Here is a 16255-nt window from a genome sequence, read left to right as displayed (position 1 = left end):
CTTATGTTGTTATCATTCTTCGTATGTGACTCAGATGTATTTAGTATATAATTTCAAGAATGTAAACATGTGTTATAATTGTATAGTGTAGTTGTTCATTATTGAGAATGTACAAATGAGCTTTTATTGTTTTGTATTGGTTTATTGAAAATCAAGCATTTTATAAATTAAAATGTTTCTTATTGAAAAACATGATGTTGATGGACACCGTATTTTACATATAACGTGCATTATCTTAATATGGCTTATCATTTTAAAAGATCTCTAGTAGTAACATTATTTTAAAGCCATGGCAAAAAGTTATTCATTATTTAAAAAAAAAGATGTTGGACTATTCGTTTTAAATTAATACCTTTTACTTCATAATTTTGCAAATAAATTAAGAAATATTATAATAGTAAATAGGGGTGTTACAATGTATTATTTTTCCTTCCTTGGTATTTTTCCCTATAAAAAAGTGAAAGAATTTTTACTTAAGAGGTTTTAATGAGGCACACCTCTACATCAATGAAAATTTTTATTCTCACTAGACTATATCTTTATGTTTGCATTTTGTTATCACATGAATAAGACAAATGCCTTGCCAAAAACTCCTTGGTGCAATGTACAAATCTAAAATAAATGTCCTACCTAGGTTGCTCCTCCGTGCAGTGCACATAAGAACTAAAGGCCCTACTAGGGTCCTATCCCTTGGTGCAGTGTGAAAAATCCTAATACATTCCCTATCGAGGTACTACCCCTGGATGCAATACGCAAAACATATCAAGGCTTCACACATCATAAGTTGATATCAAGATCCCTATCTCAGCGTCTCAACACCATCAATATCCTCATCTCTCAATCTAATTATAGTATATCAATAACGAGCCCTATGTCTCAACCTCACAATGCCAACAAAACGAGACCCATGTCTCGTTCTCACAATGGCAACAAAACGAGACCCATGTCTCCTCCTCACAATGGCAACAAAACAAGACTCATGTCTTGGCCTCGCAATGGGTTAAAAATGAGACTCATGCCATAGCCTAACATGGTAATACATTGAGACCCAAGTCTTGACCTCTCTTAGAATGTGGGTTTAGGCTTAATCCCAAAACTTAGCTCAAAAGTGAGGATTTCCATCCCGCTTATTACTTTATATGGGCCTTATCTCTAATCAATGTGGGACTTGGGTATTTCTCAATATATCCTCTCATGCCCAACACTTTTAGGCTTGGTGCGTGGTCATGGTGATTGGCCCATTTAATGAATCTAGGATAGGCTCTGATATCATCCTTAAAATGTGGGTTTAGGCCTAACTCAATCCCAAAAGATAACTCAAAGAGTTAGGGTTGCACCCGCTTATATACTCGATATTGGCCTTATGTGGTCCAAAACAAAGACCCCTATCTAGGCATTACTTCGATTGTAATAGCCAAGAGAATCCTAAAATTGGGACCTATGTCTCGAAATCGACCAATAAACAATTATTATGAACATGAGATCAACACATCAAGCCTCGCGTTGATCACAACATAGACCCATGTTCAACACTCACCATGTTAGAAGCAACTCTTAAGTGCAAAAGCCATTCTCTATGCATTACCAAAGGTTTTATATCCACAAAAATGACAACTTAAGCTTTGATAGCTTAAAAAGTTGCACACATGGTAATTACACTATGATGACATGATATGATATCATATACAACAACACACTCATAATATTTTCAAGTAAGAAATTATATATAGATACCAAGACATGGCCTATGACAACACACATTAAAAAATAGCCAAAGGCCGAGACCAGATCAGATCTTGTGACTCTTGATCATGGATTCATAAGAGCTTCACATTTCGATCTCACCTACCTGGTCAACATAACTAATACTAAGACCTAGGTCTCGACCTTCAAGGATAATAGTCGAAGCCTATACCCTTAGCCACCCATGTAGAATTCAAATACACTACATATGACCATGGATTTGATTATTCAACCTACTCATGAACTAAAACCATCATATGCCTCATCCTTACCATAGTTAAATTTACCATACCTCACAACCAACACATTTGTTTAATAAAATATTCAAACAAAAGACACTTAGCGAATATTTTATTATCAAAGAAGATCGAAGACATTACAAAAGTTTCCAACACTTAGAAAATACTTCACTACAAACAAAAGATTCAATCCATTACAAAATACCATAACATGGGATCAACATCTTTTCAAAATAAATAAAACATAACAATGCAAAAATGCACTAGTAGCCAAGCAATAGGAAAACATCCTAAGCCTCCTCATCACTGTCAAAGACATGTTCCTCTTCTTGCTCATTTCGCCAATCTCCTCTGAGTGCGTAGTACAAGTCTTGGTAGGGGTAGATGGCACCTCAAAAGCCTCCACTTCTGGCTTAGCAACATTGGTAACGTGAGTTGCAGGCGTATCATGGAAGCCATGTGATACCTCAGCAAGGGGCCTAATTTCACAGTCATAAACATCTTTAATGACATCAAGATCAACTACATTAGTAAAACCAAGGAAGATGACATGTCTCTTAGCCTTTTCAAACCATTTCGTATGCTGCTCTACGACTTCGCCTTTAGCTAAGGACGCAAATCCCTCGACTTTCACCTCAACCGACCTCTCAATATCTATAATATGGTTCTTCTCAAGTAAAGACTTTTTCAGCTTCCCCACCTCAATCCAAGCAAGCGTGGCATAATCCTTAGCCTCTTTCACCTTACGCTCCCAACCTATTTCCTTGTCTTTAAGAAGCTTCACCCGACTTTGCAATGTCTCAATCTTATTGTTGAGCTCTTCATTGGTCATAAGAGCACCCTTAAGAACCTTTACTGATGAGGCACGGTCCTTCATCAAATTTTCAACTTCTCCAAGAAATTTCTCTTTCTCAATCCAATCAAACTAGCCAATAGACCAGGCACGGGCCATTAAGTCTGAAAAATCCACAACCTCATGCCCATGGATCAACATTGGCCAATAACTCCTTGTCGATCGAGGACGATGCATCAAGTTCATGGCAACAAGTGGATTGAAGACACAACTTAGGAATGGTGAGCTCCTCTGAGGATGGGGAGGATGAGTTGTCATCACCAGGTTACAAAAATCGTCACCGGTATCAACACCAACATTGCTAAAATGAATAGTTTGTAGGCGAAGCCTTTGACCACGAGGAGCACCCTCAACCACATCTATCTCATTAGCCCTCTTCCTGGACTTACTTTTCTTCTTTTTTTTCTTTTGAGGTGATGGAGGGATCACAATACGTACAAAAATACCTACAAAAACGAAAAAACAATTATCACTAAGACAAACGAAAACACAAAGTTACATTAAAAAGAACAAGAACTCACCCTCCAATTACACAAGGGGATGAAGGGCTATATACAAAAGAACAATCATATTATTGAGAATGGACCCGGCAAGCCGATTCAGAAAGGCCAAATTTCTTTTTTCTCATTCAGTCAAAAACTCATAGGGAAGCTCATTAAACCACCTTGGAACCTTTGTCCAACTTAGAGGAAATCGAGGCATTCCCTCATCATCAAAGATATATTTCTTGACATTGATGCCAGTAGACACTCTGAAGAACCTCGTCTTAAAATTTTTAAAAGGCGTAGTAAACAGCAACAGCAAATCCAAGCTAAAACTTCTAATCAAGGACAACCACTCAACCTTTTTCTTTGAATACGTCTTATAGGGTGAGATTCTTTAGGTAAAGTTAATTGTTCATTCTCATTGATTACTCTCATTTACTATATTGGTGATATCTGAATTGAGCCTCGAAGCACCTTTACAGGTACCCATCCCCCTCGGCACACGACGAAAGGTGATAGACACAGACAGATATGACTCAACATAGCAAGAGAGAATTACCTCAGTACCCCCGACAGGTATATTTGAAACCATATATATGAAAACAAATAAAAGAGGTTATCAAATTATGCTATCAAATTCCATAACAATTACTTTTGAACTCTATGCACTCTAGTCATGTGTAAAATCTTTTTAATTTTTAAGTTCATCAAAATACAACTTTCTTTTACTACTATCAAAGTACAACTTATTACTTGCTTGTGAGTGATGAGATGCGAAACAACCAAACATTTAAGGACAACTATTTTTATTAAAATAGTATTATGGTCCATTTGGTGGTCAAGATAGGATATGATAAGATACAAGAACATGACAGGATAAAAGAAGGATAAACTTTAATCCTATCCAATCCCTGGTGCACACACACCATGATATAGACTAGATAATGATGCTACTAACAACAGTGGTAGAAGCAGTAGTGGTGGTATAATGATGGTCATAGTGGTTGCAGTGATGACAACAGTGACAATGGTGTGGCGGTGACTAGAGGTGTTCAAAAAATTCAGTTAAAATTAATTCATAATCGACCATATCCAAACCCCTTTTGATCCATTTTAATGAATTGGTTTTATATCCAAATACAATTTTTTGGATTTTAAATCCAATCCAATAATTTAGATATGGATTAGATACTTCATTGGATTTTATTGGATTTTCAGATTTTAAAGTATTCATCTAAAAACAACTTTGGTCGAGGTCAATCAAAAGAAAATTTTTTACCGACATCGGCCAAGGTTATTTTTTGCCGACATTGACCAAAGCTTTTTTCCGGTCGAAGTTTTTTTGGCCAACGTTGGTTAATGATGCTTCTCAGCCAACATCGATTGAGGCTATTTTTCAAACGACGTTGGCTAGGGTTTTTTTCACCAGACGTCAACGAAAAATAATCCTAACTGACATCGGCCAGAAACATATCTTGCTAATAGCTTTGACCAACGTTGATCAATAATGTCCTAGTCGATGTCGACCAAAAAAATAGTCTTGGCCAATGTTGTCGAAAAAAATCATATCCGACATCGATCAAAATATAGCATTGACCGATGTCAACCAAAAAAACCTTAGCCAATGTCAACCAAAAAATAGTCCTATCTAATGTTGATCGAAAAACCCTAACTTATGTCAACAAAAAAATAGCGCTCTGATGTCAGCCAAAAATAACCAAAGTCGATGTCGACCAAAAAATAACACCAAATGACATTGACCTTAAATCCCTAACTGAACTCAACCAAAAAATAGCTTTGAGCTTGGCTAAAAATAGCCCCAGACAATGTTTACCGAAAATAATCCTAGTCAAATTCAACCAAAAACAATCATGATCAATGTTAGCTAAAAGCAGCCCTGGCCAAAGTAGGTCTAAAATTGATTTATGATTTTGAACGATAAACCGGTTTTAAAACAATTTTAAACCGGGTTCAAAAAAATCCAAACCAGTTTTATTCAATTAAGTGGATACAGATTTTAAATTCATTTAATTGGATTTAGATTGGATATGGATTAAATTTCAAAATTCCAATCCATGAACATCCCTAGCATTGGTGATGGGGTGGTGAAGAATCATAAAATGTAGCAAGGCTTCAAAGAAAATGTAGCACTATTAACAATTGCTTCAAATTGTTACACTTTTCGCTATTTACTATTATGCTTACTATCAAAAGATAACTTCCAACTGTAAGAAGATAACTTTCTGATAATATTTCATAGAAGAGCATCTGCACTTAAATAGAATATAAGATAATCTTAAAAAGGAAACTACTGATTAGTTCTCATCATTCTACCCACTATCAATTCCAGTAATGATTGATCATCGATTCCTATTCATAAATAGGAAATATCCAGGTAATCAAATCTCTTAAGTATGGGATTTTAATCCTATCTATAAAAGGAAATAATCTATACAGAATCCTGTCTATACAAGGGAATAATATAAATGAAGGGATTATGACACTTACATCTCTCTTTTATTCAATATATATAAAAATAAATTAAACGATTTTACATAGGACAAAGACAAAGTAAAAGTTGGAAAAAAAAAAAAAACAACTTTGCGGACATATATTTGTTTGGTCAGTAGAAGAGTCCAAAAACCAAAAACCTTTCAGCAGACATAAAATTTTCCGGTAACATGTTACAAATACCTGAACTCATTCTTTAAATACCAGTGTATTAAATGACCTGGAATGGCTTCTTTTAGAAATTGTATTATGACCAACAACCACATGTTTTTAAGTTAAATTAAAGTATGGTACATCTATTAATTCCAAGAGATTCAAAAAGTCTTCTGCCAGAAGGCCAAAAGAGTGAGAACCAACCAGTTCGTTGTGCCTCAGGTGGAGCTTCATGTGAGTCCTCTGAATTTGTTCCATCGGAGTCCCCATGTACTTCATCGTCCTTCTGGATTTCACTTGTGATCAGATCTCCATCTACATCAGCTTTAGCTTCCGCAATCTCTCCAGGCTTCTTATCAAATAGCCCTTTAAATTGTTTCCTAGCTTTCTTCTCAACATCCTGCAAATGAATTGATATAAATAAGAATAAAGTCTTAGTGTTTCCTTCGGTGATGTCTCAACTCGAGCATATAACCAAATAACTGATTTCAAACCCACCTGCTCCTTCTGCTTCAGTTTTTGAAGAGCAGCAGTTGCATCTGATTCAGTTGACGTGTCCACTTTCATCATCTAAGATAGCATTGAAGTGATTTTAGAAATGTATAAGCTTTCGATGCTAAGCAAGTTATGCATGAAGATTTTTACCATTTTGAAATCAGCCCTCGCTTCTTCAAAATCTCCAGCAGCCATGTAGGCCATTCCACGACGATAAAGACCCTTGACATGTGCAGGATTTGCTTCCAAAACCTGCATGATTCGTTGAAGAAAACACGACAAAGGGCAAAATCAACATATAGAACACAATCAATTGCCAGAAACCATATTTATGACAAGAAAAGGAAAAGAGCCCATGGTTGAAAATCAGATTCAAATATTCTATATTTATTGTATATCTTATTTATAGACAAGTCATATCTGATTTAGAGGATCAAAATCTCCTCCAATTATGTTTATTTCTTGTAATAAGCTGATATAAATCAAATTCCATGCTATTCTGTTTATTCCAATGAAATAAAATTATAGATACATGATAGTTGAGATCATCAAGCATACCTTATTGCAAGTCTCAATGGACTTTCTGCATTCTCCCAATTTTAGATGGCATGCAGCAACATTCAGGTGTAGCAAATTCTTCAATAATGAGAGTGAAAGAGAGGTAGAAAGATTTAGTCTAAATTTAAATCAACCTGACAAGCTTAAGTTAGCTAAATATGCTTCCTTTCTTTAATATACTGGGAAAGAGACAAAAGATCACTCACACGAGTGTCAGCAAAAAATTTTCCTTCTTCGTCATCTTGTGGATTAACATGATTAAATTCTCGAAGCACCTATTATCAACTACCACATAATGTTAGCAAGTTCAATGTAATAGTTAGACATTCAGAGCCACAATAAAAAATCCAATTATCATGAAATATACCATAGATATCCAATAGATGATACAAATCCAATCCTTTTAACAAAGAGACTCCAACAGAAACAAAATAAACAGAATTTAATAGTATTCAAATCGTAGGACTGCAAATTCATTGGCAAGTATGAATATAGATAGCAGAAGCAAAACACCAAAATAAAAGAGAACTATTTTGTTGTTAGCTGATATCATTTTTCTCAATCACAACTATAGGTCTTGACCTGAGGACCTTGGGAAGGGAGTAGCAAGGATTCAATTTCTGGGCATCAACTATCCCAGCCTAACAAGACCAAGGTGAGTGCGCCATTACACCATCATGTAGACAAAGACCAATTCAATGACTATTGTTGGAGATCCCACATTGACAAGTGATATGGCCCAATTAAAGTATATAATTGGAGGACAGCCGTCACCTTACAAGTCGATTTTTAAGGATTGAGTTAGGCCCAAACCCCAATTAATTATAATGTTTAGATACATAGTTTCTACCAGGATGTATAATAGCACAGCACATACAGCCTACTCCATCCAAAACTTCTGACCCATGAGTAAATTTTCTATGAGAAAAGTGTTAACTAAATGATTAAAGAGCACAAAATTCAACTAAGCACAAAAGAGAAAGATGAATACCTTTTCATACTTTGCCTTGGCAAGTTCATATTTTCCTTCTTTGAACAGCCTGTTACCCTGAGAGAATAACAGCATGAAACATTCAAGTTCCTTTCATTTTCATTCAAAACCAAAAGTATACCCATCATGATGTTTAATACCTTCATAAGTGATTACAGCACAAGTATCAAACAAATAATGAGCATCAACCAAATAAGCCACAGTGAAGCCAGAATTATAAATCTATACAAGAGGGCAAGATTTGAAAGAAAATTGAGGACACTTTAAGGAAATAATCATCTACTATCTATATTTCAGAAATAATAATCTTAACAAAACAAGAAAAATTGAGACTTCCAATGAACTTTCTTTGTATTATTATTCAATTTTTTTTTTTATTATTTCAGTATAAATGAAAATGATTTCTTCGAGTTATGCATGCATGGCAAAGAGAGTAGTAATCATGGATCCAGAACCATTAAAGACAGCCTTCCTAGGTTAAAAGGTTTCCCCTCTTATTCTTTTTTTTTTCTGCTCAACACTGTTTCAAACTTAACACAAGTGCCCAATGTAGGATGATATATTGTCAAAAAATTACAAACTGAATTACGACATTGACAACAAAAATATAAAATAAATCAATAAAACCTTATAAGAAAAGATTGCATCACCTAGTTCTCAAATAGCTTTGAATGAATTCAGTGTAACTGTAGTCGACTTAGCTATATCTATTTTTCTGGTATTTAACTAAGTAACTCCTATCTCGCAAGCATAGCTGAGACTAGACCTTGGGGCCAATAGTGGTGGTTAAGTAAAACCCTCCCCAGGGACAATACAGGTAACATTTGCTAGGGATCACAGTTTATTTCCACTGTGACAAACCACTATTGGGTAACTTAACTGTCTATTAAAACAATATTATATCTTTATTTTTTTTTAAAAAAAAAAAAAGTAAGAAAGAAAAACCTCCATGTAACTATTAAAAAATAATCACCTAAAAAAAGGAGCAAAGCATTAAGATAACCGCTTCATTGCTTAATCAGAAAATGCATGCTTCAAACAATTGAAACTGTTTCAACAGGAGTAGGATATTGGTTTCATGCCCCATACTGCAACAACCACTATTGGGTAAATCTTATATATTTACTATTTGAAAAAAAAAATCCACTTAACTCCAAAAATAATCACCTAAAAAAAGGGGCTAAGAAATAAGAAAATTCCTTCATTGCTTGATCAGAAAATACATTTAAAACAACTGAAAGCTTAATTTCAACAAGGGTAACATATTGGCTCCTTGACCCAGACTTTGCTCAAAACACACGCAAAGCATGGGCACAAACATGTTCGGCATTTGTGTCAAGTGCCATCAGGACACTAGTAATAGCAAGCCGCAGACCAGATGTAGAAAATTGTGCAGGTTCAATTGCATACCGTGTTTCTGATGTTTTCAGCTTCATTCATTATACTTTTAAAGTCCAATCCAGTCCAGTCCTGCAATAAGGAGTAAAGTCCATAATGCATTAGACATAGTTATAAGGATATGGTACAATACATGTAAAATAGAAACCAAAGGCAAATAAGGGTTACAAAATGGTGTAAGCTAATTATATATTTGAAGTATTAAACCCAGCATGTATGGTTTATCTGATGCTGTTTCATATGATTATCATAGTTCAGCGAGGGACCAAAATCATAAAACAATAGACTTGAAATCTCTCATTCAAGAATATTTAAGGAATGCTAACTGAACCGTAACGAAGGCAAAAACAAAAACAATTTAGAGAACAATATAAACATAAGTTCATCAGCATTGTCATTTCTGACACACTTATTTTTGCTGTTGCAACACTTCCCCAATACAAATTCACTACCATGTAGCATCACAGATCTTATAATTGCTAAATGCATATTTGCAACTACCATAAAAATAACATGAATTTAACAAAACAATTCGTAAAAGTACCTTTGGCGTTTCAAAACCTAGAAGCTCTATTTCCCACTGAATATGAGCACCCTCAGGGACATTTACAGGCCTAGTTATAAAAGGAGGAAGTATGCCAATGAAGAATAGGAATAGAACAGAATGACAATGGATCATAAGATAGAAATCACATTCAATAGGCAATTGCCCGCACTAAAATGCTTCAAAACCCTAAATTATTGGTTAAACACACAGTAAAAGGTGTACTTTCATCAGCAACCTTGGAAACTTATCATAAGCATAGTCAGGAGGGCATGTGACAAGAGCTATCTCTCCAGGAAGCATCAGACGAACACTCATTTCAAATCCCTCTGGCACCTAAAACGGAAAGAAAATGAGATTTCAGAGCAATAACCAATGCAAATGTTGTTGAATTTGGATTAATAGCATTGATGACAAAGCGCAAACATTCTAGAAAAACAATTACACATCAGCAATTTCAAAACTACAAAATCTATAGCAAAAAACAAAAAAAAAAAGAAACAATTGAACTTGAGTTTATTTAGGCAAAAGCTGGAAACTCACAAGCCCTTCTCCAGAATAGAACTCCAATGGCTGACCATCATTGTCTACCCTTGTATCATAGAATACCCTCTTTTCTTCATTGAGAACAGTACCCTTGTAATGAACACGAAGCAGACTGTCATGAAGGGGACAGTCCATTGGAAAATCACCTGTTAGATACAAACAAAAATACAATATCATAACAGGACTTTGAATAGAAATAAACAACTGGCACTTAAACTTGAATGCAAGTGTAAAATTATTTTAAAAATAAAAACTTCTGCTAACATACCACCTTAAAAAAGAGCAACAATAAAAATTGTGAAAAACAAAATATGGTAAGTTGGTAACTACTGAACTCAGTATAATTAAACATCTTTAATATAAACTGAAGCATATTCTCCACAATATTCTTTTCCATATCTTTCTTTTTTATTTTATTTTTTCCTTAGCTAAAGAGAAGATGAAGCCTTGTATAATCCAGGCACTCCTCGTAAAATTGGTACCAGTAAATAACTCTAGTGTCTCAATCCCCACCTTTCCCATCATGAATTCGGCATTTTATTAGGCGCCCATCTCCAAGCATGTCCCTCACCTGTTGATATATTACGAAGATGAAATTTCATATACTCAACATCTCGGTCACAGAAAAGTTACAAAAGCATATGTTTCAGACACCACTAGTAATAATACAAAGGATAAAATCCAGGTCTCTGAATACACTTATGAAGATCAGCAATTACAATGCAAACATATTTATGCACATAAATGAACCACAACAGTATCTTCATGTACAAAATGTTGGGCACAAAATTAATATTGTAACACAGCAGATTATTCATAATGCTAGCAAAGTTTCATAAAAAGGGAAGTATATGACAAATACTTCTTAACTCAGGGATAAGTAAAACAAATATTGGAAAGAAAATAGAAAAACAATAAGGAAAGAAAATAGAAAAACAAATCTGCAAGAGTTAATCAGCCAAGCTTGACGTCTAGGCACTGAAAAACATAATGAGAGGTACTCTTATATGACTGCCAAACATGAAAACATAATTACAAGCTCCAATACTAAAATCTTTTAGTGCCTAACATAATGCAATATACAGGTTAAAAATCAATTACAGGCACTAAAGATAGAAGAAAGTTAAATCGGTGAATGCCTCAGTAACTTCAGTAAAGTAGATAACCAAACGAGAATGCTGAGAAAAGTTTATTCTTCATCATATTATATAAATTTATATTATATCTTAACACACACATGATACATTCCACGACAAACAAGTTCAATAATAAACCATGATTTTTAGTGAGGAAGGTGTTCCTGACCTGAATAAAGTGAACCAGCTCCACTTCAAAATGAACTTCATCATAACCTTCTATTACAGGCATGAGAGGAGACTCAGTTAAATACTGACTGGTGACATATATAACAGCCTTCTCTTCCCGAACCATTGTTCCTATCGCCATTTCAAGGCCTTTAGGTACCTGATTTGCATTAAGAGGAGGGTAAAAGACAATGCCAATAGCATAAACCAGTATTAACTTATTAACATTAAAGCATACTTTAAGATATTGCCAGCACAACAATGCCTAAGAAATGAATTGTTTTCTTGTCATTTTTATTTATTTTAAGGGAGCTGCATGGCTCACCAGAATCAGGTAATCAGGAAATAAAAAACATGGCCATATCCATATCAGATCATAGCCGAAATATTTGGCATATTAAGAGAAACCAACTCAGTATAAGTTACCATGATATCATTATCATAAATACAATAAACAAACAAGGCGTGTAGGGATTTTAATACCTCTGATTTTCCAAATGTAAAGAAGTATGGTTCTCCTTCTGTATGTGACATGATCAATTTCCCAGTAACTGTCTTTGCTGAAATCCTGGTAACAACCAATCAAATTATCATCAGAAACACCCATCAAACCATTATAGAGATTACAGCCAGACATAGGAAGAGATGAACAATAGGAAAAAGGGAATCAAGATTTGTTTTACCAAGCCTTCACTTCATAAGGTTCTCTTGGAGATTCCCAGCCCTGCCCTTCACGTACTACCTACACTCAGAGAGTTAACTTCAGAAACAAAATGTAATAGAGGCTGTTGAATAACAATGACTGAATGATGACAGTGACCATTTTTAAATAAAATTAAATTTATGATGAGGGCAAAACCAACAAAACATATTTGAAGAACTTAAAACAAAATTTGCATATTTGCAGGGCTAAAAACATGTATAAACCTAATAGAAAATGCATTCATGCTTCCTCCTAATACATGAAGAAATGTTCTAAATTGAGGGTTTGCAAATAGTTTGCAGATGCAACACAACCATAATAACGGCTGCATTAACCCACAATTTTGGTAATCACAACACAACTACAACTGCAATTTAAAAGCATGTTATGAAGTCTAAAACTTCCAAATAAGGGAGCAAATTCCAATTTTTCATATCGGCGATGTATTGAACAATTATGTCAGACAAAACACAGCTCTTTCTCCTTTTCCTTTTGGGTTTGACATTCATACTTCCCATGCTACCCATCCAAGATGATAGAACATGCAAAATAAATTTATAAAACTATGAAGCAATACATTCCAGCTATTTATACCTTTTTTACAACTCCCAAGTCATCAGTAACAACCTGCAAATGTACACAAAAAACCAAGAAATGAGGATTACGAAGCAGAGATCAATAACTAGGAATAGCTATTCTGAAAAAAAAAATGACAAAATCAGTACTGCAGTAATGGGGAACACAACAACATGAATATCAAAATAAGGATGAACAAACACTGGTAAAACAAAAAAAACTTAAGTGTTGAAAAGGATAAACAAATGAAAAGAATTTTTTTTTTATTTTGGTACATGAAAACGATATCTCATTAATCATTTAAAACTTCCAATTAATAATTGGAAGCTAACAAATCCAGAAGTGTAGATAGAAACCAAAGTAATCATCAGGATAAAAGATACAGGACATAAACATTAGAATAAAAAAACAAATGTTAATGTTCACATCCTTGCCTTGGCTTTGAAAAATTCTATCAGCTCAATTTCGAAATGAAGATCATCATCTTTAGGAAAACCATCAGGAGCAGAAACAGGGCAATCATCCTCACCATAATGCAACTGAGGCTTCATCTTGAACTGCAATAAATAAAAGAATCTAGTAAATAAAAAAAAAAATCCAGTATAACGACATAATTCTTTTTCAATTCAAAATAAAAATATATTACAGAAAAAATCACAAACAAAGAATAAGAAAACCACTGAATATAAAGAGAAGAATTGAGGGGGGAAATGAAAATGAAGCCAGCTCAGAATTGTCCTTGTATCCAACTAAGGATCCACCAAAGTAATACCCATAAAGAAACCATTTGAAGATCCCATCATACATTAGAATTTGACTTTCATTATTCCCCTAGGAATGTTGATTACTCTAACCATTAATTGTTTTAGAAAACAATAATACATTTCAAAGATGATACCTCAGATCCATAAGAAAAACCAAAGATTGGAGCAGCCAAAAGTAAAACAAGGAAACAAGAACCTAATGCTGAAGAAAATCAACAATGTATTACATTAAAATAAAAGTATCAAACAACAGTCAATTTTCCTCCTCATTCACTATAATAGTAGACGTCATAAATGACGGTTATGCTCATAACAACAGATTAAGCACATGTTTGGGGTGGCAACAAAGTGAAAAATAATCGTGTCCCACCCCACAGTAGTGCCACAGCAACACATAATAGCTTCAGAAATTTCATGGCGGCACCACAATTTTGAGCCCCAAAATCGATTCTTCACAGTATCCAAACATGCACTTATTGTTAGTATACATTAAATTAAGGTTTTAAGTTCAAAAGCATAATAAATCAAGACCAATGAGAAGCTCCAATATAATATGGAATTATGGATTAAGCATGAGACAAAGATAACTCAAGCTTTTAGTCTCCAGCTAAAGGGTAAAACAGAAAGACAATAATATTCAATGATTAGTAAGTTACCATTGCCACTTCGCCCTTCAACATTGATGGAATTCCTTCTAGCAATCCCAATAACATCTTGCTTTTGCCCAAAACATGTCTTATTGGGATGCCCTTGCCTGTTGCAGTGACATAAAAGGTTATCCAACCCACAACTATGTCAATTACAGAAGACAATAATTTGGCATTAAGTATACTATCTTTACTTAAAGCCTAATCACAAAACCTGAAGTTCCAACTTCCAATATTTTCTACAGTGGTGTGTTTAACTATGAAATTAGTAAGTCAAGTCAAGTATTTGTAATCCCTAGGAGTTGACAGCAGGTGCTAACAACAAGTGCTCCACCCATTTGTTTCAATTCTCAAACAAAAATAGAGCAACCAGTAACCAGGACAAAAACATATTTTTTATTAATAAAATAAAATGCAACACAAAATCAACATAAATGACTATCATCTTGATAATCAAAACAAACCAAAAAGGTCCCTAGCTGCTAAAATCACCTCACCTCCATAATCAGATCTGGTAGACTCCACAAGTACTCCATCCAAAGTTCGAATCGTGCAGTGATAGATAATCTGAGACACATTACATAACAAATTCCTTTATAAACATCAACCCGCTAAAGAAAATACTAGAACTATTGGTTCCCTTACCAAAGCATTTCTAGCTTGCCTACATAGTACATACATCATAAAATGCACATCCAAAAGCTAGGTAAAACATAAATAACCTGGTCACCATCAGAAGGTCCAGCATCACCCCCACCAGGCCTCATCAAAGCTTTCATCAAACTCCCGGGCACAATTTTCTTCTTCCTTCATTTTCACAAAGAAACAACATTTAGAACACAACCACGACAACCTAAACCAAACCATCAGAGCCAAAGCACGAAAACTAATAAAAAAAAAAAATCTACCTCTTCTCATCCTCTGAAGGTGGCTTCTTCTTTGGTGCAAATTCATGGGCAGCATCTTCATTTGCAGCCATAGCCACTGACAGTAAGCCGAATAACTGAATATCCCGAACAGGGTTTCAGCCGCCAAAACCTATAAAACTATAAACCTCAACCAATTAGGCCCAAAATTCAGTCTTTGGCAAACCCCAATTTCCAAAAGGGTACTCTAATTGTGCTAAATTGTAGACAAAATTTTTCAGTAATGGGATGAAATAGATAAAATTATTTTTTTCCCTATTTTTGATTTGGGGTGAGGCTGAGAGTTCCGAAGGTTTTGTATTTACTGAAGAGTTTAGTTAGTTGGGAAGTTGGTGAGAAAACAAAAGCAAGTGCAACTATAGTTATTGGACTATTCTAGAATGCCAAAACATGCATTTAAATTAAAAGTGTAGCGAAAGAGGGTGAGGTTCGTTGCACAGCTGATTTGAAGCGGTCTTTGAGAAGAGGCGGATTTTATTATACACCCTGTTACGTATGTTGTATGGCCAAGGTGGGAGAGCACCATGGGAAAAGATAATTTAAACCCTCAGATCCTTTCAATTTTGATCTGACGGAGAGATAAGAAGACATGGTGCTTTTGCTTCCAGCAACAGGGAAATTTCTTCTACATCCAGCATGTTTATCCTTTTTTTCATTTTTCTTATTCGGTTCGACCTGTTTCACTTTCTTGTTACACCATTCATTGGTTTGTTGGAGGTTGAGGTCCTCGTTTCGTTGTGACCGGTTTTGTCGACGTGCATTATCACGGCGGTTGATTACATACTACATTGAGATTATGGTTGTCGTTGTGGTGGATAT

The 16255-nt window shown here is 34.7% G+C and overlaps 1 protein-coding gene across 1 annotated transcript; it reads right to left on the bottom strand.

Annotated features, from left to right (window-relative positions):
• Positions 1 to 5998: 5998 nt before the first annotated feature.
• Positions 5999 to 16255, bottom strand: LOC100527937 (FKBP-type peptidyl-prolyl cis-trans isomerase family protein). Its single transcript, NM_001248969.2, has 20 exons — positions 15419 to 16255; positions 15233 to 15317; positions 15008 to 15077; positions 14520 to 14617; positions 13534 to 13656; positions 13118 to 13150; positions 12504 to 12562; positions 12304 to 12388; positions 11822 to 11980; positions 11030 to 11087; positions 10514 to 10662; positions 10209 to 10306; positions 9971 to 10040; positions 9439 to 9498; positions 8029 to 8085; positions 7244 to 7312; positions 7038 to 7115; positions 6630 to 6731; positions 6483 to 6554; positions 5999 to 6384 (listed from the first exon to the last, which is right to left on the bottom strand). The coding sequence occupies exons 1-20, from the start codon at positions 15487 to 15489 to the stop codon at positions 6112 to 6114; spliced, it is 1869 nt and encodes a 622-aa protein (NP_001235898.2). The 5' UTR covers positions 15490 to 16255; the 3' UTR covers positions 5999 to 6111.

Source organism: Glycine max, chromosome 1 (genome assembly GCF_000004515.6).
Source record: "Glycine max cultivar Williams 82 chromosome 1, Glycine_max_v4.0, whole genome shotgun sequence".
Lineage (NCBI taxonomy): Eukaryota > Viridiplantae > Streptophyta > Magnoliopsida > Fabales > Fabaceae > Glycine > Glycine max.
This window is presented reverse-complemented; position numbering and strand designations above follow the sequence as displayed.